The sequence below is a fragment of the Mercenaria mercenaria genome, chromosome 16, assembly GCF_021730395.1.
Source record: "Mercenaria mercenaria strain notata chromosome 16, MADL_Memer_1, whole genome shotgun sequence".
NCBI lineage: Eukaryota > Metazoa > Mollusca > Bivalvia > Venerida > Veneridae > Mercenaria > Mercenaria mercenaria.
Genome location: NC_069376.1, coordinates 69544063 through 69571676, shown reverse-complemented (window position 1 = coordinate 69571676; position 27614 = coordinate 69544063). Strand labels below are relative to the sequence as shown.

Below are 27614 nucleotides of genomic sequence, written 5' to 3'. Positions count from 1 at the left end.
TTGAATTGTTTTGTAAATTCGTATGAATAAAATGCATAAATTTTACAAGATTCTTGCTTTAATTTATGGGTCATAATGAAATATCTCCAGTGAAAGCATACTTGATAAAATTAAAATATGGTTCACAATCTATATTCACATGTCAATTTCACTTTAATTACTCAACTCTTAAATACTGGCTTGCTTCCAGTCTGGTGTTGCTGTTTGAAAATTGCTAGACCTTGAATCTCCAAAACAGAGTATCTGACAAGGTTTCAAATTAGGTATTTTTGTCAAATAGCTGAAATTATTTTGAGCTTTCATTCCAAACAAGAGCTGTAAGGTTAAAAGTAACAAGAGCTAGGCAAAAGCAGAGCATTATAATTATGTACAAAGTTGTAGATCAGAGGAGGTGAATGTAAAATTCAAAAAATTTCAATGAGAAAACAAGTGTGACTGCTATCAACGAAAACTCATTGTGGAAACTTTTCCACATCTAACTGGTATTGTGCTGCATGTGACAATTTATAAGATAACTGGGCTGGTGAAAATTCATTTGTGCTTGTGATTATTTGCATAACACGAGTCTGACTCGCTTGTGATTTCATATCCAAATGTCTTATACAGTCAATCATAAGTAGAGGTGCGCGGTATTACCGGTATACCGGTAACCGTGGTACCATCTTCCCGTGGTACGATACCGCGGTACCATCGGGGAATACCGGTATTTTATCAACATTATCCCTACCTCTGTTTATTTTTAATATAGTTTGTCTATGTAGCCTTCCGTAACAGCAATTGACACCATGCACGATTTTCCGATTTATATCTCTGGAATTCCCATGCTACTATTATTAGTTTCCAAAAATAACCACCCAATGGTGCAATTGAACATGTATGATCGACCGTGTGATCCCCAATCAAAACCTTCGAAAACCTCCAGATTATTCCGTATAGATGGATGACGTCATGGGCGCACTTGTTTTTACTTTGAGTCTGGTAAATTTGGCGAGTCTCAACTTCTTGTTTAAATGATGATAGTTTAAAATATCCAAGTATGTATTTGCACGTATTAAAAAAGAAATAAATAGTATGGAAAATGTTCAGTCGAAATTTATTTTTTTGTTTGAAAACAATCTGATGAAGCCTTCATAAACGTTACTGGTTTATCAAACGGGTGCACGAATCGAACTTCAAACAAGCGCGACCTATATACATGTGACCCAGTGCTTCCCTAAAACAATATGACGTCTTCCGACGAATACACGCTGGTAAAAAATACTAAGGGTCATTAATCTAACTAGTCATTAGTCAAGTTAATATTCCAGTGTATTTTTTCTTTAATTCTAGTCAAGTAACTAGTCTTCGTTGTTGCTCATAATAAATTAAGTATTTCTGAGAGTTTTTCAATATTTTTATGACCACTACCATTGCTGTAAGTCTTACGATAAATATGATGGTATACTGTGGTATATACTGCGGTAATTAGGAAAAAACCGTGGTATACCGCGGTATTTTTTTCAAGGCGGTACCCAGCCCTAATCATAAGCACTTAAAATCATTAATTTTCCTACATTAACTAATATAAATGTACAAATGCCTCAGTATATCAAACTTATCAAACTCCCATTTAAAGCATGGTTGTGCCTACTGCTCTGAAATATATGCTTTCATCTAAAATTGTACCAATTTCAAATTTACATGTACATAAACATCATAAAATAACATTTTCCATTCTCAGTATCCAATCTATAAATCAGTACTCTTATTTCCGTAGTGATAGAATCAAAATTATTGTAAAACCCTGACTTTCTGAATGTGTAACACCCAAATGCAATGCAGAACAGTTAGATCAAGGTAACAATAAAGCAAATATATCAATAACCAGTTGTAACATCTAAATAATTGTTACTGTTATAAATGGTCTCTTCACTGTGAAGTTACAGTGCAACCTCTGTAGAGCAATACCCTTGGGAGATACAAATATTGACTGCTTTGTAGAGATTTTTGTTCTGGAGAAGTAAATTTGATAGTATATTCAGCTTAAGGAAATTTCTATGATGTCGCTATAGAGAGGATTTTGCTTACGAGCGGGCCACTCTGGAGAGGATGTACTGTATCTCATTGCCAGTGCTTTCAAATCTGACTAAACTTACAGCCCAATTTCTATTTTTTTAACATATTCTTTTACCATCTATCATCCTGTTGGAAATACTTTTTCACTAAACAAATACGATATGAAAGATTTCTGGGTAAAAATGTCCAAAGTAAGCTATTAAATTCTCTGCAATGTTTAAAACAAAATGTAATACAAAATGTTTGAAACATTTGTATACAGTCAAACCTGTATTACAATGCACCTATGTATAGTGATGACCTGTCTCAAACGGCCACTAGTTATGGTTCCAATTTAAGCATTAATTAGCATTAATTAACAGTGCATTTCAGTCAATGAAAAGTGAACTACAGCACAGTCAGTATTTGACTTTTCATAAATGTCATTTTATATACATGTCTGACTATATACTAAATATTGTGTCTATTTTACAGTATTTTACAGATTTATAAATATTTGAATGCAAGTTGAAGGTAAGAAATACATTTCATTATGCAAAAAAACAACATGAACAAAGTCTTAACTGCCTATGTAGAGAGGTTGTGACTTCATATTTGTTGCAAGCATGCATGCATGCATGTAAAACTTCACTGCTTTTTGCAAACAGTTTCTCAAAATCCAGAAAATTTCAATTTTCAGACAATTTAGCTACACAAATTCAAATTGTACAAAAAGTCTTAGATGTGCAGATTTGCATGTAGGAAGTAGATAGCTTAAATTGATGAGCCACACTAATTAAAACATTTATTACACACAACTATGAAATCACACAACATTTTAAAAATACAACTACACCCCTGTAACTCAAACCATGCTCTATAAAACATATGCAAAATGCAGTCACATTTGCTTCTCGCATAATTCAGTTTTCAGAAAGTCCAAAGAACTGATCAGCTGCATTTCATATTACACATGTTTTTAAGTGGTTTAAAGTTTAACTACTATAACATCATAAACTTTTAACTGCTTTCCAAATTACTGTATAAAAAATTCTTTTGACCTTTCTGTAATTGATCAGAAAATGATGTCTTCCAACATACAACATTTTACATGCCTTGGAAACTGTAAATGACAGTATGCAAGTAATACTGGTATTTTATCAAAACCACTGAAAAGACATGACATACCTAAACAAATCTGTTTGTTTTACAGTCTATAATTCAATTTATCTTTCAATTAGGAACACCATATTGCACAACTTTGACAACCAACTTCACCACTTAAGAAAATATTGTGTAAGGTGTACACTTCATGGTGAAAGATATTACCATCATAAACTGAAACAAACAAATACTTTCTAAATATCTACATACTTACCACTTTCTATAAGAATATCAACACTGTGTAACTTTCTAACACTTACTACTTCTTCTCCAATGTGCCATATAGAATGAATTTACTCTTTTGAAATATATGATGCATGGTACAATGTGAAATTTCCGGTCCCTTCTGGAAAATTATCCTCACAATCGATAAATAAATAGTTTCTCAAAACATTTATATTCTCTTCAAAGTTTCTTGTACTTCCGCTCCAAACCTATATACAATGTGTCAAAGGTGAAAACATCCTAAAATATATCATGCTCACTGTTGCGACTTTCGCAGATGCTGTCTAAGTAATACTTTCACTTTTTCTGACATAGGTTTCTCTTCTTCCTGTTTATGCATTTCAGACTTTTTAACAACCTTTTTCAGCCTACTTTTTGGAATAAGCATAACTTTTGGCCCAGATTTATTGTCTTTCGTTTGTCCTTCGCATTCACTTTTATGACCATGATCCTGAACTAGTTCTTGTTTATTTTGTTTCTGTTCTTCATACTTTCTTTTCTTTGTTGTTACAGGCAACTTTGCTACCTTTGCTGTCTTCTTTCTCTTTTCCAATCCTGAATAATGCTGTTCAACAGGTACATTACAGCCCACATATGAAATGCTTTTGTTTGTAGGTATCTCATTTACAGATTGTTGTTCTTGTTTAATAATCGCATAACCTTCGTCTGGCTGTTCTGGTTTAACAACTGTAGGTATAACTGGACTTTGTATCACAATATGATCAATAGTTCCGTCATCATTTACTTTTTCAACCTTGATTTGTGTTTCAGAATATCCTTTTACCAATAGGTTTTCACACCTGTTTTCCTGTAATTGTCTTTGATCAAAACTATCTGTTTCAGATCTGAACAATGTGAAGGCATCTGTATTTTCTAATGCATGCATACTTTGTACAGTTTCATTTTCCTCTACAGTTGCAGTGTCACCTGCAGTGTTTTGAGTCCAAGGATCTTCTGGTTCAACTTTGACATTTTCAATAACAACATGTAGGTTTTCAGAGTCAAATTCTCCCATGCCTGATTTATTACCTGAATCTATGACCTGTTCTATTTTACGAACTGAAGTTTCAGGGTATATTTTACTGTCATTTTCAGTAACTGGAATTAACTTTTCAAAAGAACTCTTTGCCAGAGTTTCAAATATACCTGATAAGTCTTCTTCAACATTAGATGATTCCAAGCCATCTCCACCTTTTGTTTTTCCATTTTTCAGCTTTGGCTTGCTATCAACACCTTTTCCTCCAACTTTTTTAATCAATGTTTTCATTTTACCTTCTTTGATAAAACAGGCTGCTGTGTCTTCATTTTTGTTGTCATTTGCAAAAGAGTTACGTTTTCCTGAAGTGTTTGGTGAAAGTACAATTTTAATCTTATCTGACTGTATTTGAGAACTGGCTGATAAAGTTACAGGTGTGACCAACGAATCAGTCCCATTTTCATGTTTTGGTGATAAACAATTTATACCTAGACTTTTAGACAACTTTGTCAGTGCTTCCTCGAATAGGTCAGCTATTCCCAACTGTTCTTGAGCCTTATTTTGTAATGAAACAATCTTGACGCATAATGATTTCTTCTGAGGCAAGAACATGGTCTCTAAATCCTCCAATAGGAAAGTTATAGCCATTTCTGCAGCCTGAAATAGAATGTACCAAGTCTGAAATTATTTGTATGACGTATTACTACCAGTGTATAAATAGTGTTAAAACATGTTTGTTTGTGCTATAAATTATTTCTATTCTAACATGCCCTTAACCTAAAACAGTAGATAAAATATAAAAGCGCACTTTCTTGGTCGCAACAAAAACTTTGACGTCATCGCATGTTAATGTGATGTTATTCTAGCGTAAAAGTGGATTAACAGAGACAAATATATTAGAATTGAATATCAAGCACTGAAGAATGAGTTACAGACAGGACATGAAAAGCAACCTAAAATAGTCAACCTCCAGTGTGATCTTGACCTTTCAGCTTGGGGTCTGGGTGTTGCATGTGAGTCATTAACTCGCTAAAAGGAATATTTATGTCAAGTAAACTTGACAAGAGCTGTCTGAAAGACAGCCAGTGCTCAACTATACAAATCATTGTCACAGAAACAGGAATATTAATCTAATGTTAAAATATCTATAGAGTTTCAACCAAAATTTTAACCAGATGTTTTCTAAGTCAACCAAAATTTTAACCAGATGTTTTCTAAGTCAAAATTATTTGCCCAAAATACATGTCAGTGTTATGGGACTTCTGCAACCAACTAGTTTTATAACCCCGAAGACACATCTGAAGTTCTGATTTAATATCTGCACTTGTTCTGCAGATGGTAACTTGCATGAAAAGTCCAAAAAGGGGCATAATTTGCCCAAAATACATGTCAGAAATATGAGACTTGACCCCTCGAAGTTGATAATTGATCTAGTAAAAGAAAAAATAAATTTAAAATCTATATGCCTTTAAGTAATAGCTATATAATAGCTATATGTATGTACTTGCACACAAAACTTTAACCAGGATTTTCTCAATACAAAAGGGGGCATAACTTGGCCAAATTTCAAGTCAGAGTTATTGGACTTGATGCTATCAACTTGTTTTATTACCACAAAAACACATGTGATATTTCATTTCAATATCTGCATTAGTTTTGGTGATAGTAACTTGCATGCAATACTTTAACTAGAATTTTCTAGAACAAAGGGGGTACAATTTGCCCAAAATACATGTCAGAGTTATGGGACTTGACCCAGTGAGGTTGGTAATTGACCTAGAAAACGAAAAAATAAGTTTCAAAGCTATATGCTTTTAAGGTGGAATGCACCTAATTTGAAGTTATTTGGTTCCGTACCGACATTTTGTTAAATATAAAATTCAGCATATTCCTCATAGAATGCTTATTTTACATTTTTGTTATTTCTGTAACTTTTTTATCTGCAAACCTTCAAAAACGACCACTGACGTCCATTTTTTATGCATTATGATTTCACGTACCTCAAACTGTTTTTGTAAATCGCTCTATTCATCCAACAAATATTGATTTACTTGTTACTCATATTTTCATTTAAAAATATCTTTAAAATAGTGGATAATTTGTGCAGATTATTTTAACGTACAAGTCAATATTAATGTTAAAGTGACGTTAGAGCGAAAAATATGATGTTGAGTTTTGAATAAAAAGTTTGCTTTAATTTTGTCTCATGTAAAACCCAAACAAAAGAATTTTAGAAACAAGGGGGCCATGAAGGCCCTGATTCGCTCACCTGACCTAATGACCTAAAGATCATCAAGATTAACATTCTGACCAAGTTTCATTAAGATATGGTCATAAATGTGGCTTCTAATGTGTTAACTAGCTATTCCTTTGATTTGACCCCGTGACCTAGTTTTTGACCAGACATGACCCAGATTCGAACTTGACCTAAAGATCATCAAGTTTAACATTCTGACTAAGATTCATGAAGATACAGTCATAAATATGGCCTCTAGAATGTTAACAAGCTTTTCCTTTGATTTGACCTAGTGACCTAGTTTTTGATCCCACCTGACCCAGATTTAAACTTCACCTAAAGATCATTAAGATTAACATTCTGACCAAGTTTCATAAAGATATAGTCATAAATGTGGCCTCTAAAGTGTTAACTAGCTTTTCCTTTAATTTGACCTGGTACAATTTGAACAATTTTGGTTGAAGACCATAAGACAATGCTACAAACCGAATATCTAAGTGCTGTGGTTTCTGACAAGAAGATTTTTAAACCTTTTTTCCTATATAAGTCTATGTAAAACTTGGGGACCCCCGAGGCGGGGCCATATTTGACCCTAGGGGGATAATTTGAACAATCTTGGTAGAGGACCACTAGATGATACTACTTACCAAATATCAAAGCCCTAAGCCATGTGGTTTTGTACAAGAAGATTTTCAAAGTTTTCCCTATATAAGTCTATATAAAACATGTGACCCCCGGGGCGGGGCCATATTTGACCCAAGAGGGATAATTTGAACAATCTTGGTAGAAGACCACTAGATGATGCTACATACCAAATATCAAAGCCCTAGGCCATGTGGTTTTGTACAAGAAGATTTTCAAAGTTTTCCCTATATAAGTCTATATAAACCATGTGACTCCCGGGGCAGGGCCATATTTGACCTTAGGGGGATAATTTGAAAAATTTTGGTAGAGGACCACTAGACGATGCTACACACCAGATATCAAAGCCCTAGGCCCTGTGGTTTTGAACAAGAAGATTTTTAAAGTTTTTCCTTTCTGCATGGAATTCAATTCTTTGAACAATTTTGAAAGGGGGCCAACAAAGGATCATTCCTGTGAAGTTTGGGTGAAATTGGCCTAGTGGTTTATGAGGAGATGTCGTTTGAAGTAAAAGTTTACGGACAACGGATGCCGAACGCCGGATGAAAAGCAATCATAAAAGCTCACCTCGTCACTCCGTGACAGGTGAGCTAAAAACTGCATAATTCAATGGATTTTATGTTTTGTGATAAAGACAAACTCATTTTTGATATTTTAAGTAGAATTTAATCAAAGGAGTCCTTTGTAACTGTGTAATGATTTCATTCAACGTTAAAACTAAAATGATTTATATCGCAAGTTAATGACAATACATAAACAGTCATTGTATCCATGCTCATTTACAACAATAAATAAGAATATTAACCCGTGTTGACTTTAATTTCTTTCACCCGACATTACTGCCTTAGCACCTACTGGAGTTATACTACTGTCCTCAAAATCAATAGGGGTCATCTGCTGGTTATAACCAACCTCCCTACCAACTTTCATAATCCTAGGCCCAAGCATTCTTGAGTTATCATCTGCAAACCGTTTAACTGTTCCAGGCTACCATGACCTTGACCACTGGTCTAATGACCTCATCTGCTGGTCATAACCAACCTACCTATCAATTTTTAAGATCCTAGACCCAAGAGTTCTTGAGTTATCAACCAAAAACGGATTGATCTAAGGACCAACAGACCTACCGGCATGTGCAAAACAATATACATCTCTTTCCTTGAAGCGGGGCATAATAAAAGCTAGATATGTAATTTGTCCAATGAAATCAACATAATTATGATGCCACAGACACGTGGCAAATCTGAAAACATTTGGTCATGTAATTCCAGAGAAACATGTTTACATGCAAAACTGTCACAAAATTTTTGTGTTAATTTTTTCATCTAAATCTATTCTAATAAAATAAAACATTGCATTTACATTTTTGTAATGCAAATTCCAATGAAAGGGTAAGCTCTAGCTAAAATTTCAAAAATTTCAGTCAAGCTAAAAAGCCCAGATGCCATTTGGACTCTGTCTCTGTGTGACTTTCAACTTTAAGTTATAGTTAAATCCCCTGATGGATGACCAAGTTACAGATGGGCCCGAAAAAGTCCATGTTTCACCTCTGAAAGAGTTCAATGTCCCTTAGGAGTTTTGAAGGGCCATACCCACACAAGAATGAAATCTCAGTTTATAGGCATTTGTAAAAGTTAACTACAGAATATAATAAACATGTTTTTTACTCTGATATGTGTATGTTATTTTTGGACACAATCAAAACTCCATTTCACTTCAAGTATCAAGGTGTTAAAAATTTTACACAAATAGTTAGGAAAATACCTTTGCAGCAGTCTGAACCTGACTGTAGTCCTCCATGCCTCGATGGTGTTGTATCCCTGGACAATGGTCAAGCATATTTTTGGCAAACTGGCAGGCAGTATCTGCATCCTTTAATTCTGTTAAACAGTTGTTTCTGAGAAGATGAATGATATCCTCATTTGAGTACTGAAAGATAAAACTACCAAGTATCAGTATTAGTACATGAATCTGGTGTAATTTTTAAGTAATGAAAAATAGAACTACAATAATAACCACTTACACAGTAATTAGGCAGAGCTCCAAATAAGCTGCGTATTTGCGTATTTACGCAATTAAAGTTGCAGAAAACCCAACTGATTTCATACAGTGTACGTACTGAAACGCAATTAGAATTCCTAATACCCAATTCATTAAAAATCACTTGCCGATCTCATTTTCCATATTATAGAATGGGTACGCTAGACAACAGACTGGTTATACATTGCAGCAAAACATATATCCATCGGAACAAGCACAGGACCATTCAGTCTGATCAGTGTTATTTGGATGCTTGGTAAACAAAAACAAGAGCACTGCCTTGCAGGTGCAGACGCTAATCTGACTTTTTGGCTCTGTACATTGTCCTACCATGATTTTCTAAGTCCAAAAACAGCCATAATTCTGGAAAAAAGCAATGCAGAGTTATGGTACTTGCTGTACAGAGTCAGCTTTTAGTGTCGAATTACTACTCCAAGTTTAAAGCAATAGCTTTGACCGTTAAGGAGAAAAACTGACCCAAACATAAAACTTAACCAAGAAATCTGATATTTTCTTAGTCCAAATGGGGCCATAATTCTTGCAAAAGCAGGATGGAGTTATGTTTTTTGCTATACAGAGTCAGCTTCTGATGGTGAACAAGTGTTGCAAGTTTTAAAGCAATAGCTTTGATGACTTAAACACAAAACTTTACCAAGAAATCTGATTTTCTAAGTCCAAAAGGAGCCATAATTCTTGCAAAACACATGAGGGAGTTATGTTTCTTTTTGTACAGAGTCTGCTTCTGGTGGTGAACAAGTGTTGCAAGTTTCAAAGCAATAGCTTTGATAGTTTAGGAGAAAAGTTGACCTAAAGAAAAAACTTAACCAAGAAATCTGATATTTTCTAAGTTCAAAAGGGGCCATAATTCTTGCAAAACGCAGGATGGAGTTACGTTTCTTTTTGTACAGAGTCAGCATCTGATGGTGAACAAGTCTTGCAAGTTTCAAAGCAATAGCTTTGATAGTTTAGGAGAAAAGTTGACTTAAACATAAAATTTAATCAAGAAATCTGATATTTTCTAAGTCCAAAAGGGGCCATAATTCTTGTAAAAAGCAGGATGGAGTTATGTTTCATGCTGTACAGAGTCAGCTATTGATGGTGAATAAGTGTTGCAAGTTTTAACATAATAGCTTTGATAGTTTAGGAGAAAAGTTTATTTAAACATAAAACTTTACCAGACAACACCAACGCCAACGCCATGCCGATCAAGTGATGACAATAACTCATCTTTTTTTTTCAAAAAATCAGATGAGCTAAAAACAGGCCAATAAACTGACCACTTTGCAGAAAAATATTGTTGTAGCACAAACAAACAAAATAGAAGGATATTTTGTTGTTCAGCAAAGACAGTTTATCTGTCTGTGATAATAAAGTGCCACCGATACTGGCTGACATCTTACAGGAGAGCACATATTGCGGTGAATACACTGTTCGGGATATTCATCATATTGTGGATTAACTGATCTCCGATTGCATTTAAAGTGCCAAAAATAAGATGGAATGAAAGTTTCCCAGAAATGCTTTTTCATACAAATTTAATAGTTTGTAATGGCTAAAATACCTTTTTTACACATAAATGGCTTTTAGCAAAAAGAACAAGAGGGTAGTGTTATTTCTAGAGCGACGCAGCGGGGTGCCCCGCCCTGCCCTTTTTTTACTGCCGCCATGCTGCCCTGAAAATGTGCCCTCATGATCTTCTGCTATATCCCGCCAATTTTCCTGTTGACATGCCTCGACGATTTTTTGATTAGCAAATTACCTCATGGCGAGTGCACACAGGTAATGAGAATCAATGAAGTGTTAAAACTAATTGATAAAGTGTATGGATCCGGTGTAATGTCCCAAAGGCGTTCATAAGCGGCCAGCTGATTACCGAGCATGGAAAAGTGCCCTAGATTTCTTTGTGCAAAATTTAAATTAGACCGTTGTTTAGTATAATAACAAGTATATATCAATTAATGCAGTTTGATTCTACTGTAATTTCAACTAGAAAATACACAAATTTTAATGTCAATATCGAAAGTAAAAGTAAGTTTAGAATGTCCGTTCACGAGTCTTATTTCTCCTGATTTCGTTTGCAATTTTTCCATATTTCCTTCAAAAAAGCTGACTGTGTATTTTTTATGATGAGAAACATCAGAATTTGAGGACCTATCTCTGGTTTACCCTAGTGGGTCACGTAAACTGAGTAAAAACTGGCAGGTAAAAAAAGCTACTTTCAGACAATATTCCGAAAGTGTACCAGTATCCGGTAGTATATTTTGGATATGCGTTTTAGTAAACTTTAATCTGACTGTAACAGCACTTTTCTGTTAATGAAATACTGGTGAAAGACATGATCAATACAACATGGCTTTTGATAATTATTAGTTTACAATGTGACCTGAAACAGGCTTTTTACTATATGTTGTTTACAACATCTATATGTTGTTTACAACATGATCTTGGTTTCAAGATTAAGCTTATATTAAGGCCCTCCACTATTTCATATTCATATGAATAAGTTGACATTCTTGGTGACATTTTTTAAGACAAAGGCTTGAATGATTCAACCTAAACTATAGAGTATATTATAAGTAAAAAGCCTTTGTAATTACTAAACTATGTTACTGGTTTTGGGAAGATTTACCACTTTATTCTGTGATATTTCTTTTCAGTGTGCAATAAAGATAAATGGAATACGTATTAACTATAGACATCTAGAAATGCAACTATTGCTATGGTAACTTTCATGGCTAAAAGAGCACCCTGCCCATTTCGGACAGCACCCTGCCCCTTTTAGGCAGCACCCTGCCCTTTTTGAGCTCTAGAAATAACATCATGATGACCCTGAATCGCTCACCTGAGTAATATGAGCCACATGTTTAAAATGGCAAACTGATGCTTAAATATTAGAAAGTAGGTCAGTATGTCACATTCATGGTCACTGAAAGTCAGTTTTAAGATCGGTGGGCAAAATTACATATCATCCAAATTTCACGGCTGTATCTTAAAAAACAAGAAAGTAGGTCAGTAGGTCAAGGTCAGAGTCAAGTGACCCCTAATAACTTGGGGTCATCAGGTAATTATAATTGAACAGTCTAGGAAATATGATCTGATAATTTTTTAAGTATTTATTCCTATATAACTCATATAACAAGTGACCCCCAGGGCAGGCCTCTTTTCACCCCAGGGGCATAATTTGAACAATCTTGTTAGAGGTCCACTACACAATGTTATATACCAAATATCAAAGGCCTAGGCTTTGAACTTTCAGACAAGATTTTAAAAAAATGTCCTATATAAGTCTATGTAAAACTTGGAACCCCAAACATGTCAGGACCCCAGGAGCATAATTTGAACAATTTCTGTAGAGGATCACTAGGTAATGCTACATACCAAATATCAGAAGCCTAGACATTGCAGTTTCAGGCAAGAAGATTTTTAAAGATTTTTCCTATATATATATATGTCTATATAAAATTTAGGACCCCCGGTTCGGGGCCTCTTTTCACCCTAGGGTAGTAATTTGAAAAATCTTGGTAGAGGTCCACAAGGTACTGCTACATACCAAATATCAAAGGCCTAGGTCTTGTAATTTCAGACAAGAAGATTTTTAATTTTTTTTCCTATATAAATCTATGTAAAACCTCGGGGTGGGGCCTCTTTTCACCCCAGGGGCATAATTTGAACAATTTTCACAGAGGACCATCATGATATCACATGCCAAATATCAAGGTTCTATGCCTTGAGATTAGGGGCTAAACACCCAACCTTCACAGTAGTAAATCAAAATTTGTTTACCTTAAATATTGTGCAATCCTTTATCAGACCACGAACGTACAGTCCGATGTATTCCTTCAGTGCTTTCTTTACACCTCCAAGACTATTTTTCATCATCACAGCAGTGTCATTCTTACAGAGCACCAAGAACAGCTGTACACAATTGTCATTGTTAAGTACTGATTTCAAATATTCTTCACAGAGATTTATCAATGCCTGTATTTTAAAGTATCCAGCTATACGCAAAATATTTTCAAGATTTTCCAAAGTTAATGTTATCTTCCCAGTGTATATGAAGTCAATCAACTTCACAAAGTCTGCAGTCAAAAAACCCATATTGTCCAATTCTAAAACAGCTGCTTCTAATGGCTGTTTTTGACTGTTGAGCTTTAAGACCCTGCTGAATTCTGGACTGCTTGCTTCTAAGAGGCATTTATTCGCTTTTACTACTGTTGTGCATTTTCCACATATCAAACAGATGGAGATATCCGATGAATTTCTTAGATTTGCTAAAATGTGTACAAAGTGCTTAGAGCTGGTTTCCTTAACTGCCTTACATGTTTCTGTTGTCTGGTTCTGCAGTTCTGTTGTCTGGTTCCCAGTTTCTGTCATCTGGTTCTCAGCACTGCAAAGAGTATTGTTTATTAAGTATACAAATGACCTACCTACCTGTGAAAATAGCTGCCACCCGACATTTTTTCAGGCCAGACAGATGAAAAAATGCTTTCCTCTATATCATTATATACAGAAAAAGAATCCCTATCTACAGTGCCTACCCACACAAAACTTTGGGTCACCTTACCACAAACAAACAATTTTTCAATTACAGCCCAAGAGTCCCAGAACTTTCCTTCCTTAATATGCTTGATGAGATATTATCAGCTGATACATCTCAGTTGATATGAAAGATTTTTCTTCTGGAAGTATTTATCATTGAAAAGTGTTAGTTTAGTGTAAATATTAAATCAAACAAATATGAGCCGCGCCATGAGAAAATCAACATAGTGCGTTTGCGACCAGGATGGATCCAGACCAGCCTGCCCATCCGAACAGTATGGTCAGGATCCATGCTGTTCGCTAAAAGTTTCTCTAATTGCAATAGGCTTTGAAAGCGGATGCGCAGGCTGATCTGGATCCATGCAAGTCGCAAACGCACAATGATGGTTTTCTCATTGCATGGCTCATATATGTAATAATCAAATAGACATCAAATTATTATCTTGAATAAAAATAGAAACTGATAGACTTCAAAATAATTAACTGAAAGAAAGTCTTTTTGATAACAAGCACCTGTTATAACGGGAGAAATGGTCCTGCTTAGTAGTGAAAATAGAAGTAACTTTACCTCTCAGGTGGTTCAGCTTTTATTGTAACTGTGACTGGAATGGCTCCAGTCATGCCAGTCAGTGTAGAACTTTCTGATCTCATGTCAAATTCCAAGTTCTCCTCTGTACCCTTAACCTGCAACAACAACAGAAACTACAGATTACTTTTAGTAAAAGCTTATGTTGCCAATACCACTTCATTTAAATCTATGTGTTTTGTTGTTGTTTCTTTCAGGCCAATTCCGGCCGAAGTTCTGCCCTAATCCCAATGGCAAATAGCATGTTTTTTCCCAAATTTCAACAATAAAATTCCCAAAGTTAAAAAAGATATTTTTTTTTACTTTTTCAACCAAGACTGTAACTATGAAACCTTAAACATTTGAAACATAAGGCATTATACTAACTAAAACACTGAAATCCTCTCAAAACTTGTAAAAATTATAGCTTGAATTTGTACAAAGTTTGCTGTCTTTGCCATATGCCTGCTGCTAAAAGGGCATATAAAAGAATCGGTGTAATTTATATTTCACTAATACTGCCAGTTAGGAAGTTCATACTTTAAAATCATGTCAGAGAAACTTTGGCAGTTTTGACCAGTTAAGAATGTTGACAAAATTAGATTATATTTTTTCTCTACAAGAAATGATCCAGAGTACTCAAAACATGTTATCATCACAAAATTGTTCTTGGTTAAAGTAATGTAGTTGGGTAGAGAATAAGGGTGCACTTACACTGCCTAGCTACAAATACTGCTGTTATAGCAAAGTGGTAGTGTCTGCCTTAGGTGTGAGAATTCCTGGGCTCGAGTCCCAGTCAGAGCTTAAATATTTTCATTCTGTTACAGCATATAATTATTTGAAGATAATAATACTGTTCTTCTATATTGTTAGTGAAAAGTATAATTGATCTGCCATTGTTTAGCAATCCAGATCACCCTTGAATGGAAAATGAAATACACCCAAATAGAAACTAGAAGAATGCTTTTGTAGAAAAGCGCAGGACAGCAGCGAAAGTCGAAGAGACATTGATGGTTGGCTGCAATAGGGATCATCTACTTGGCATGTCCAATCATCCCACTAAGTTTCAACATTCTGGGCCTAGTGAAATTATGAACTGGAAACGGTTTTCCATGTTCAGGCCCCTGTGACCTTGACCTTTGATCGAGTGACTGTGACCCGAAAATCAGTAGGGTCATCTACTCTGTATGTTCAATCTTTCTACTAAGATTCAACATTCTGGGTCAAGTGGTTCTCAAGTTACTGATTGAAAAGAGTTTTCTATGTGCAGCCCCCTGTGACCTTGACCTTTGATGAAGTGACCCAAAAAACAAAAGGGGTCGTCTAAAAGCCCTGTCACCCTATGAAGTTTGAAGGTTCTAGGTCAGTTAACCTAACCAGTGTTCCTGGATTCTGTAACACTAGTGTGTACAGAACTTTTCTCTACAAGTAACTGCCAACACCCCCACATGAATCAGAGGCAGAGGACAAATGATTTCAGACATAAAATTCTAATAAAGAAACAAGCAAAAAATGAAGACCATATTATCTGCTAACATGTACGAGCTCATTTATATTTATTAACATCAAATCACACAGTGAGCTTAACATCATGAAAAAAAACACTTTCATACTAAAGTTAAAGCTGATTCATATATTTATAGATGAAGTTCAAAGATGTATTTAAATAATTATATAATTAACCCTTAGCCTGCTGGCAGCAAGCGATTCTGCCTTTGCAATCCAAGCAGTCTGATCATGGTCTGCAATGCCGCCATTCAGTCAGTAATTCTTTTTTTGGTATGCATCCCTTTTATCAAGTAATGGTACTGTCCAAACTGAAAGCTGGACAAATTTATTACAGAAATTTAGGAGGGTAAGGGTTAAGGTACAGCCCAAGTAGGGTTCAGACGCATGTTACCTTGTGAGATCTTTTGCAATTTAAGTAAATGTAAAAATTTTCATCCCAGATAATGCCATATTACTTCAATATGTTCAACAAATATAGGAGCATAACTATTTGATACACTTATCTTTTAAATTAGTAATTTCATCTTATTTCTAAAATGTCTTGTCTGAAAAACATGCTAAGCCAACTTTTTTGTGGAGGATGCATCCTGGGTCTGTGTTTCAGGTAAATGCTTTTACATGAGCTAAGTTTGGTTAAACTCAATGTGTAGAGTTATTCTGCTGAAGTTATTCTGCTAATCCTCTATTCTGCTGGAGCTATTCTGCTAACTTCACAGAGACCAAATTATGTGATCTAGTGAATAATGCATTTTTAACTTTTTTATAGATCTAGCTGTTGGTACTGTTGTCCCAAGAATACTAGTAGTCCAAGAAAAAGTGTCCACACGTCTACAGAGCCTGCTGGAAGCTAAGCAACTGTTCTATAATTCAACAAGAGCACCGCCTTGCGGGTGCTGACGCTCATCTGATTTTTTTTTTGTGTAATAGAAATATTGTCCTACCCATGATTTTCAAAGTCTAAAAAGGGCCATCATTCTTGCAAAAAGCAGGATAGAGTTATGTTTCTTGATGTACAGTGTCCACTTATGATGGTGAAAAACTGTTGCAAGTTTTAAAGCAATAGCTTTGATAGTTTATGAGAAAAGTTGATTTAAACATAATACTCAACCAAGAAAATGATTTTCTAAGTCCAAAAGGGGCAATAATTATTGCAAAAAGCAGGATGGAGTTATGTTGCTTGCTGTACAGGGTCAGCTTATGATGGTGAACAAGTGTTGCAAGTTTCAAAGCAATAGCTTTGATAGTTTAAGAGAAAAAGTTGACCTAAACATAAAACTTAAGCAAGAAATCTGATATTTTCTAAGTCCAAAAGGGGCCATAAATCTTGCAAAAAGCAGGACGGAGTTATGTTTCTTGCTGTACAGGGTCAACTTATGATGGTGAACAAGTGTTGCAAGTTTTAAAGTAATAGCTTTGATAGTTTAGGATAAAAGCTGACCTAAACATAAAACTTAACCAAGAAAACTGATTTTCTAAGTCCAAAAGGGGCAATAAATCCTGCAAAAAGCAAGATGGAGTTATGTTTCTTGATGTACAGGGTCAGCTTATGATGGTGAACAAGTATGCCAAGTTTCAAAGCAATACATTGTAGCTTTGATAGTTTAGGAGAAAAGTTGACCTAAACATAAAACTTAACCAAGAAATCTGATATTTTCTAAGTACAAAAGGGGCCATAAATCTTGCAAAAAGCAAGATGGAGTTATGTTTCTTGCTATACAGGGTCAGCTTATGATGGAGAACAAGTATTCTAAGTTTCAAAGCAATAGCTTTGATAGTTTAGGAGAAAAGCTGACCTAAACATAAAACTTAACCAGGCAACGCCGACGCAGACGCCAACGCCGACGCAGACGCCGACAACCGCTCAAGTGATGACAATAACTCATCATTTTTTTTTCAAAAAATCAGATGAGCTACAAATCGCTCTAGTAAACATTAATGCATTTAAAACACCTACCTGCTTATGCTGCAGCTCAGAAGTAGTCATTAATTTGGTTTTCACATTAACTTCTCTGTTAGTGTTAGATGACGATTGCAATAAAGAATCCCAGATTATTTGTTTTGTTTTCTTCAATCCGCTTTCTGTTTTTTTAACACTTTCCACTCTCCGGTAGCATTTTGTGCATATGCCTTGTGTTTCTGTTGGAACAAAATCATGGACACCAGTTATAAGTTTTAAGTCTTTAATTTTGTCCGCTGTCAACTTCCGCTTTTTGTTCAAGTTAGTTGTATGTTTTACCTTTTCACCTGAAGGTGTTATTTCAATGTGACAAAACGGAAAACTGCATAAAACACATTTATCTGTCACAATGTGTTGTTTCCTTGGCGTGGATTCTGCCATGCCTATCTTCTTCAATATGCAAGTGCCTGTAAAAGAAAAAGGGTGCTATATAAATCTGGTATAATAATGACAATAACTCTTTTGCTTATAAATCACCACCAAAACATGAGGGCGCAGCCATGATGTGGTCGTCATAAGAAATACAGTCTAACCTTAACTAACGGTCACCTCCGTTCAGCGGTCATTTTATGATGCCCCCAACGGATTATCCTTTATTTCATCACTTTATTCAGCGGTCACCTCCTGTCCGCGGCCAGTGGCCTTGATAATCGCCGAAGATACCCAATTTTTGAGAAACACCCGATTGCTAAGTTTCGCGTGACTTCACCACAAGAACAACAAAATGACATGAGCTTCTCAGTTAAAACTGATAAAGTTGTGATCCTCTTTTTGTTAGATCAAATGGCCAGTAATTAGTGGCAATTAGCGCGTCACCTCGTGTCAATTTTGTTGTTCACAGTTTGATCTCGGTTAAAGATAATACTCGATATCTAATTAGTAGCATAATAAATTATATACTGTGATTTTTTTATATTTCTTTCATCAAAACACTATTAAATCTATACGAAATTTATCGTGTTTGAAAGAAATATAATACACTCGATCTTTTACAGAACGTAACGGCAATCGTAGATTTTAGCGTAGACAGAAAGCGCGGGGAGTAGCATCAACTTCCCTTACCAAAATGGTGAAAATTGTAAACAAACTTATTTTTAAGTTGGAAAATTGTCAGTAACAATTTTTGTTGTAAAAAAAAAAAAAAAAAAGCACGCCGCAGTTTTAGATTGCTCAGAAGACCATTCGTATTGCGAAGGCAAATGCACGTAAATTTATCCCAGTAAAGTAATAATAGAAAACCAAAAACAAAAATCAAACTAAAGGCTAAACTTGTCAGAAGTCTGATAAATACATATACTGACTGCACCTCCGATCAGCGGTCACCTGGCTTAAGCGGCCAAATTATCTGCTTCCCTTGGCTGGCTGCTTATGACAGGTTAGATTGTATAATCCCATGATAATCATATGAAAATCCAAGGCTAAATATAGATTTTATAAACTTTCACTTTTACTTTCACAATGTTGAAAGCAAGGCCTTGATTGGCTAGCGGAAGGGATGTCAGAACGTGTCTATCAATAGCACGTCTTCAGATCCAAAGTGTAACATTAACTGGAGATAACTTAACAGAACTGATGCTATTTTTATTTTTGATGGCCGCATCTATTACGTTATGGCATAACCCCATTTGGTTAACAAACCAGTGTTGAACTGCAACATCTCGCACAGCTTCTCGTGAGAAACTGATAATGTTATATACCGTTCATCTGTAATGTTGCGGTACTTAACATTCGAGGTAACGACATGAATAAGAAACAACACAACAGAGTATTTCTTTTCTTTACCGTAATATTTCATGTCATATGCATCAATTACTGTGTGAAAATAAATCAGATATCATCGAAGAAACATCAATGTGTACTTAGAACAACAATAGTCAGCCATTGTCATCATGTGACGTCACATCACTAATTTCGCGGTATAGGTCAACAATTGTGTCAATCAAACTATCAAAGGTTAAAAAACACTAAATATTACTCAAACATTGAAAAGCTATCAAAGTTAAACTTACGGGAACACTCAAAAGTCATTAAACGCCAACTTGAATGTTTTATATAATCTGTTTAAAATGGCACTATCCAAATTATTCTCTGGACAGTGGACACACCAGATATTTTGCAAGTAAACCACAGGGTCAAGGGCGTGGTCATAATGTTTCGGAGCCTAAGAATTGTACTATTACTGAATATTTTCTATCTGATACTTATCTAACATGTTCCAATTCACTGCTAAGTATCATAGGTGTATTTTGAGGGGATGGTCGCGAGGCCCCCATCCCCTCGTCCCTCTTAAAATCCCGTCAAGTTTAGTCGTTTTGATGTTTCACGTAATACTGATATTTCATTCATTTTTTGCCTTGCTGGGTATGTTGCGTAAATTTGGTGTTCTCTAACCTATGGGCGGGACTTAATTTGCATAATTAATGAGGACAAATGCCGAACGGATGGTAGACAAACTTGTAAACATTGCAAATATTTGCTTAATTTATGGATATTTTTGAATTTTTTGCAATAGCTGTGCAAAAATACGCTTTTAATAAATATTATCAGATATTTAGCATGGTAACTGCAGGGAAGATCGTTTTTTCGCTAGCATGCGTAAAATAGGTCACAAACTTTGACATGTAAACACCACGCAGGTAGCGAAACTCAAATACCGCGAAATTAGTGATGACGCGAGATATGGATGTCGAGTATACAAAGTTCAGAGCACGTGATTATTTTTTGTTTTTTAAATGCTTAATTATGTCTTTTTTTTATAGTCGGAAAATAGCAAATTACTTAATGCTAATGTTATATGTTAAAACATCTGACTCAAAATAAAGATTCTTGTATCTTGTAAATTCAAGATCATTATTTTGCATTTTTATCAATTAATTTAAAATTTTATAAATAAAACCATTTTCAGCATAGTTCATTAAAAACATATACCTAAGAAGTTTTATTAACTTTTAAGTTCACAGAAAAGGTCAATAAATAACAATTCTATGCCTGTTTGTTTTCAAAATGAAGAGTACCCTGACCAGGTCACAATTGCAATGGCAGATAAAATATCGCAGAAGGTGGTACCTATTTGAAACTTGTGTGTATAACTTGTGTTCAGATTATGTTGCAACGATTACTTTATGTCAGATCAAAAGAAAAATGGGTTAGAAATATTTCAAAGTCTTACACTACCCTAGTCTGAACCGAATTCGAAAATATGGCCCGCTCTTATTTTTGGTCCGTAAAAACTCTTTCCAGTAAATTATAATGAAAGCAGTCAAGTGACGCATAAATCGTTATGATGTGCAGAGTTGAATTTGATGACATAGTACATGCCTCCTTTAAAATCTTGCACGAAAGCAGGAAAATCTAAACTCGGGAGATAAATCACGTAATAGGTAAAGCAATACGCTGAAGCTAATGGATTTATAATACTTGCAGTCTGTGTTGATCTTGCATTACATCCAAACATTAGATTACTTCGATAAATAGCCCTTTGTGAAGAAAAAACAAGAAAGTGTCCGACTTAAACTGACTTATTTTTTTAAAGAGAAAAAATTCAGACAGTTTATTTGTAGGCTAAGGTCAGGAATCGAAATACAGCTAGGAATTGATTTAATGAAATAAAAACTCTCGACAATTAAGCTACAGGCTACCATTATCTTAAACTTAATTATGAATATTCTAGGACTGCGAACTTGACAATGCATTTTGCTTTGAAGTAGCCTAGATCTAGATCTATGTTTATCTATGTTTGTAAGTGTATGAGAGAGAGAGGGAGAGAGAGAGGTGGGGATGGGGGAGGCGCCTTGTAATGATCGCTACGGGGTTTCTACCACCATTTGACAATGTGATTACTAAATATCCAGCTTTAATAGATAATATCTAGCTTTGTTAGAATTTGTACGTCATTGTGTGGCAAAGAGGAGATAATCTAAATCATATCTAAGAAATTAATTAAATTTTTTTAGGAGTTCATGTGATGATAATCGCTAAGGGGAAAACACCCAAATGTTTACATGGCTTTAATACAACGGCTGTTCCAGAATATACCTTGTGGGGTTTTCAACCCAATGGCTGGATGATGGACCAATTTGACGTGATCCCGGAAATACTGAGATAATTTTTTCATATGGGCAATATCCCCACTCGCGTCAAACCTCGAAAGACCAAAATAATTGAATCAATTTCAGATGAAATTTTCATCGCTGTCGACGCTTCAGTTGCTATAGGTTTAAATGCCAATTATTTCATGAATTGGCTATAAATTCAAATAAATCTTACATGTATGGAAAGGGGATTCGATTCTTCATTGATTTATGTAAAAATTATCAAAGAATATCCAACATTCTGAATTTTCTGGTGATTTAAACCTATGTTTGTATTGTACACGATCAATTTTTACTGTGTTGACACGCTAATATGCACAAGCAATAGAACCAATAACTTTAAATGACTGTGTCAGGGTTTCCGCTGCAATTCACCAAATTCTCCAATAGCAAAAAAAAATAAACAAGAGGGCCATGATGGCCCTATATCGCTCACCTGTTATCATTGCACTTGAGGACAAGAAGGTCCTCAGATAAAATATCTAAGTCCAAAGGACAAGAACAACAAAGGGAAGGAATTTAACCAAAAAGAAAAAAAAAATCTTACAAGGTATAGATATGTTAAAATACACCTAAAAATTGGAGGTACCATCCATGTTGTACCACAGAAAACTGGTCTCGTGTTTTCCCTACGGCCAATAATAAAAAAGTTACTAAAATAAGCTATTTATAGTAACGTAAAAGGGAAGCAATAAAAAAAAAAATTGTACGTGGACAAAAGAAGGATCTGCCAAATAAATCTGTTGACATAAATGAAATTTCAGGTCAGTATCTTCATTAGTTATGGAGATATAACAATTCTAATTTGAAATAATGGGAGGTAATTTGACATAAAATCAGTCCATAATTATCTACCCTGATTGTCTCAGTCCAACTAATAACAATAATGAAATTTCAAATAAGTCCTGTAAGTACTTACTGATATAAATCCATTTTGATTATAATCAGGGGAGGTAATCAGATATAAAATAACTCTGAAACATATGATTGGATCTGATTTGTCATGGAATCCAAGATTTATTGTTGTTGAAGATATTTTGGAAGTTTGTATCAAATAAAACCATACATGAAGTCTCTATATGGCTGCAAAAGCCGAAATAGCCAATTTTGGCCCTTTAAGGGGCCATAACTCTGGAACCCAAGATGGAATCTGGCCAGTTGAAGAAAGGAAGCGAGATCTTGTGGTGATACAAGTTGTGTGCAAGTTTGGTTAAAATCAAATGATAAATGAAGCTGCTATTGTGCAGACAAGGTCAAAATAGCTAATTTTGGCCCTTTCAGGGGCCATAACTCTGGAACCCATTATGGGATCTGGCCGGTTCAAGAAAGAAACCGAGATCTTATGGTGACACAAGTTTTGTGCAAGTTTGATTAAATTCAAATCATAAATGAAGCTGCTATTGTGCAGACAAGGTCAAAATAGCTAATTCTGGCCCCTTAAGGGGCCATCACTCTGAAACCCATAATGGAATCTGGCCAGTTCAAGAAAGGAACCGAGATCTTATGGTGATACAAGTTTTGTGCAAGTTTGGTTAAAATCAAATCATAAATGAAGCTGCTATTGTGCAGACAAGGTCAAAATAGCTAATTTTGGCCCTTTCAGGGGCCATAACTCTGGAACCCATAATGGAATCTGGCCAGTTCAAGAAAGGAACCGAGATCTTATGGTGATACAAGTTGTGTGCCAGTTTGGTAAAATTCAAATCATAAATAAAGCTGCTATTGTGCAGACAAGGTCAAAATAGCTAATTTTGGCCCTTTCAGGGGCCATAACTCTGATACAAGTTGTGTGCAAGTTTGGTTAAAATAAAATCATAAATGAAACCACTATCATGCAGACAAGAAATTGTTGACGGACGGACGATGGACGAAGGGTGATCACAAAAGCTCACCTTGTCACTATGTGACAGGTGAGCTAAAATGTGGCAAAATTATTTTTTGCCATAGATGTATTTTTCATTTATAATGTGTATTTCTTTGTCTAAAGAACTCTCCATCTAGCCTAAAAATCAATATTATCCGTGCCCTTTTCTGTTCATAATACACAATACACAGCATGTCAACAACCAAGGGATTAGCAATTTGGCATCCATTAGACGATAGTATATTCAAACGCTGCCATGTGCCTCTAGATCTTTGACCTTTGTTTAAACATGAGATAAACCAATAACAGCTTTGGATGTAGAACGTGTGACGTATTTTATCGGCAAAATTATTTAGCTCTGCCTAAAAATACATATGTCATCGCTGATTGAAGTTTTTTGACGAGGTAGTTGCTGTTGATATATCGTCAAAAAAAAATAATTTGAATGTCATGTTTTATGGACTGAATGTTAAAAGGCAATGTCTGGTGTTAAATGAAAAATACACATCAGTTATAAATTTTGCGTCAATGTTTTTCGTATAAATCTGATTCATAAACATGTTTTAACGAGCAGTATTATTTTCAAGGCAGTACCCAGCCCTAAGAAATACTTATGCAAATGTATTTTTAATTTATACTAAAACTGTCAAAATGTTACAGTGAAACACCGCTCGCTCGAGCATCGATGACTCAAGCACCCGGGCTCGCTCGAGCAATTCATGTGGTCCCGGCCGATTTCCTTCTATTTTCTATGTGAAATTACCATGGCTGGGTCGAGCATCGATAACTCGATCGCTCGAGCATGACACCTGGTCCCTGTGTAATGATTTACTCTTTTTTGCTTCTGGCTAACTCGAGCAGAGGTGTCAAAATTTTTCGCAGCTTCGGCGATCAGAATGTATCGGTTAATTAAAAATTTTCGCACGCCGTGAAAATTGCGTTGTCTATTACCCGACTATCTTAAATGTTTGTTTGTCGGTATATTTGATGTGATAGTTAGATTAATTATTGATAAAAGGTTAAAGAAAAGTTTTATTGATCAAATATTGATCAGTTACTTTAGATTAAAGTAAGTATGTTATTACTTATTACATCATAGATAACGTTTGTGATACGTTTTTTTTTAAATGTCACGGGTTTGTTATTATTATGCATCACCGTTTCCTCTGCAAATGGTCCCGATGACAACTGATACAATAAAACTTCAATTTTCCTTCGTATGTTGGTCAATGTTTGGGTCGCTCGAAACCATGGATAACTCGAGCATTTTGCTCATCCCCTTGCGACCTCGAGCGAGCGGTGTTTCACTGTATTTGAAATATAATTCCAGGGCTGGGCCGAGGGGGCTCGTGCCCAACCCCCCTCCACCACACACACACACAAGAGTTAAGTGACCTATACTCATCCAAGATACACCCTACTTTTTTGGAAAAGGAATAATGTAAGTCTTGTATTTCATAATTTTCCAGGGTGAAAACCCACTCATCATGAGAGAACTAATCCGTCTATTACCTCAAAATTCATACCTAAAAATGAACCAGAGGCCACCATTTCATTCCTGTATTTCAAAATTTTTCAGGGGGAGAACCCCCTGACCCCAATAAGAGCTTACAAAATAAAATGATGAAATAAACTATTAAAATTACAAATTGTTGCAACAAAGAGCTATAAAAATAAATAGATCGGCAACTTGAAAGGCATACAGAGCAAATCTCGCCAACATCCCGTGATAACTGAATGAGATCTCGTTTACCTGAAGTGACGCTTTTTACCCCGCGCCATTTTGTATGCGAAAGCAATTATTCATCAATCGGTAAATTAATCATCACCGTATGACTATGCTTCTTTTGATGGCAAGAATTGTGTACTTTGTGTCTTAAGACTATTTCACATTAAACTAATATTGTTTTAGAAGCTAATATGTATTCTAAATGTAGTTTTGAAGGTACAAATTGTAACTCCAAGCTCGCCGATGTTTGTTTTTACTAAGATAAAGCCGATTCACGCTCTGACACGAGATCACGCGAGATTACAGCCAGTTGCCATTCTGTGTATTTTATAGTTCTTTGGTTGCAACAAGCACAGTATGTTGGAAAATACACCCCCTGCACCACCACCCTCCTCCCCAATCGCGTTGCTGACTTCGATATTTTGTGGCAAATAAAAAATTAAGGCCAGTGGAAACCCTGCTGTGTACTATGATTTATCCTCCATTACTTTGGTACTTCAAAGTTTTGATGTTTAGATTGCCCATCACAAATATAAAACAACCTGAATGTCTAACTATTTTGACTACTGTATATAGCTAATTTGTGACTTTTCTGGGATCTGCTAAACGAAGTCAATTTTTCTGCATTTCCTTTCATGAAATTGTAGTGTGACACTCACAGACTTCTGATTTCTTTTTAGCTAGGTACGAGGTAATTTTGGTACGAACTAAAGCAGTTAATGCACTGAAAAATATCTTAAAGTTTTGTAACAATTACGACTTACAATGCAGTGATTTTCATCTACTAGTATATTATATATTGCTACTATAAATAATTAAACTAAACTATAAGCAAAACATACTAACTTTCAACAAATATTTTGGATCTTTTTATCATTTACTGTAGTATGTTCGGTGCGCATCTGGTTGTGGTGGTTGTGACAAAGGGAAGTAACTATTTAATCTCTTATTTGGTATCTGTTACCTTCTTGAGATCAGCAAACTATTACAACATACGTTTGTATGAGCTTAGATGTCCGCATGTATGGAATTTGTGGAGTAACCGTAGATTGAAGTTAAGAAACATTTTCATAACTACGACAGGTGTATATCTAAGCCGTCACTTAAAAAGGGAAAATAAATCACAGGAAGTTTTTTTAAAGACCATTAAAAACAGCAAATATGATAGTTTAGCATAATCAGGAATATTTATTTAAATGTCCCAGTATGGATTGATCAGGAAGACTCATGGGTAGCCAGCCTATATGTTTGCATATCATTGTTTGCAGGACAAATGCAAAAGCAAAAGTAGGCCTACACATAAGCAGGTGCAACAATGAAACAAGTGAAGAAATTCCATCTACTGCAAGTGAAGGATAAGGAATTTTACAATGGCATAGCCTATCCATCAACGATTCAAACAAACACGTACGCGCACATAGCACAAATGCACAAAAATATAAATCACTGATTAGAAAGCAATGTAGAAAAGCCGATTTTCAGAAATTTACACTCCCATCAAGAACTATATCGCAACTACAGAAAAAGAAAAACAGAAAAAAAAAAGAAAATGGTATTTACCCTTATATAACAAACACACGCTTCATTTTAATACAACTCTCGGAATTTACTCGTTTTGCTTCTTTCGAAACATAGAATTTTACGCAGCCATTTTTATCCAGCATGTGATTTGACAGAGAAAAAAAACCCGAAGCTATTATGAAACGACACGAGACAGGGCTTACATTTATTTTGGTATTGACAACATGACAAGAGTGCTCCAGGAAATAAGTCACGTTTTAATTAATTGGTTGCATTTCAGCTGCACCAAAGTAAGTCTCAGGGGTTTGAAATGAGTAATAAACCAAATCTTTCATTTTGGGTATTGCATATGAAAAGAATGTTTAATCAAAATTTCATTGTCAAAATAAATCATGATAGCGAAGCAATCTATCGTACACGAACATTTTCAGGATCTGCAAGTCAGGTCTATATTATTAATGACTTTTAGCTAGAACTATAATTTTATATGTCATAGAACCGACCCACCAAAACTTTCAGACA

General features: G+C 35.2%; 1 protein-coding gene across 1 annotated transcript; it reads right to left on the bottom strand.

The window, feature by feature from the left end:
* On the bottom strand, positions 1-26478 carry LOC123541281 (uncharacterized). Its single transcript, XM_053527341.1, has 6 exons — positions 26418-26478; positions 17885-18294; positions 14425-14540; positions 13101-13704; positions 9042-9206; positions 1-5056 (listed from the first exon to the last, which is right to left on the bottom strand). Exons 1-6 carry the CDS (start codon positions 26446-26448, stop codon positions 3680-3682), a joined length of 2703 nt encoding a protein of 900 aa, XP_053383316.1. The 5' UTR covers positions 26449-26478; the 3' UTR covers positions 1-3679.
* Positions 26479-27614: the final 1136 nt, after the last annotated feature.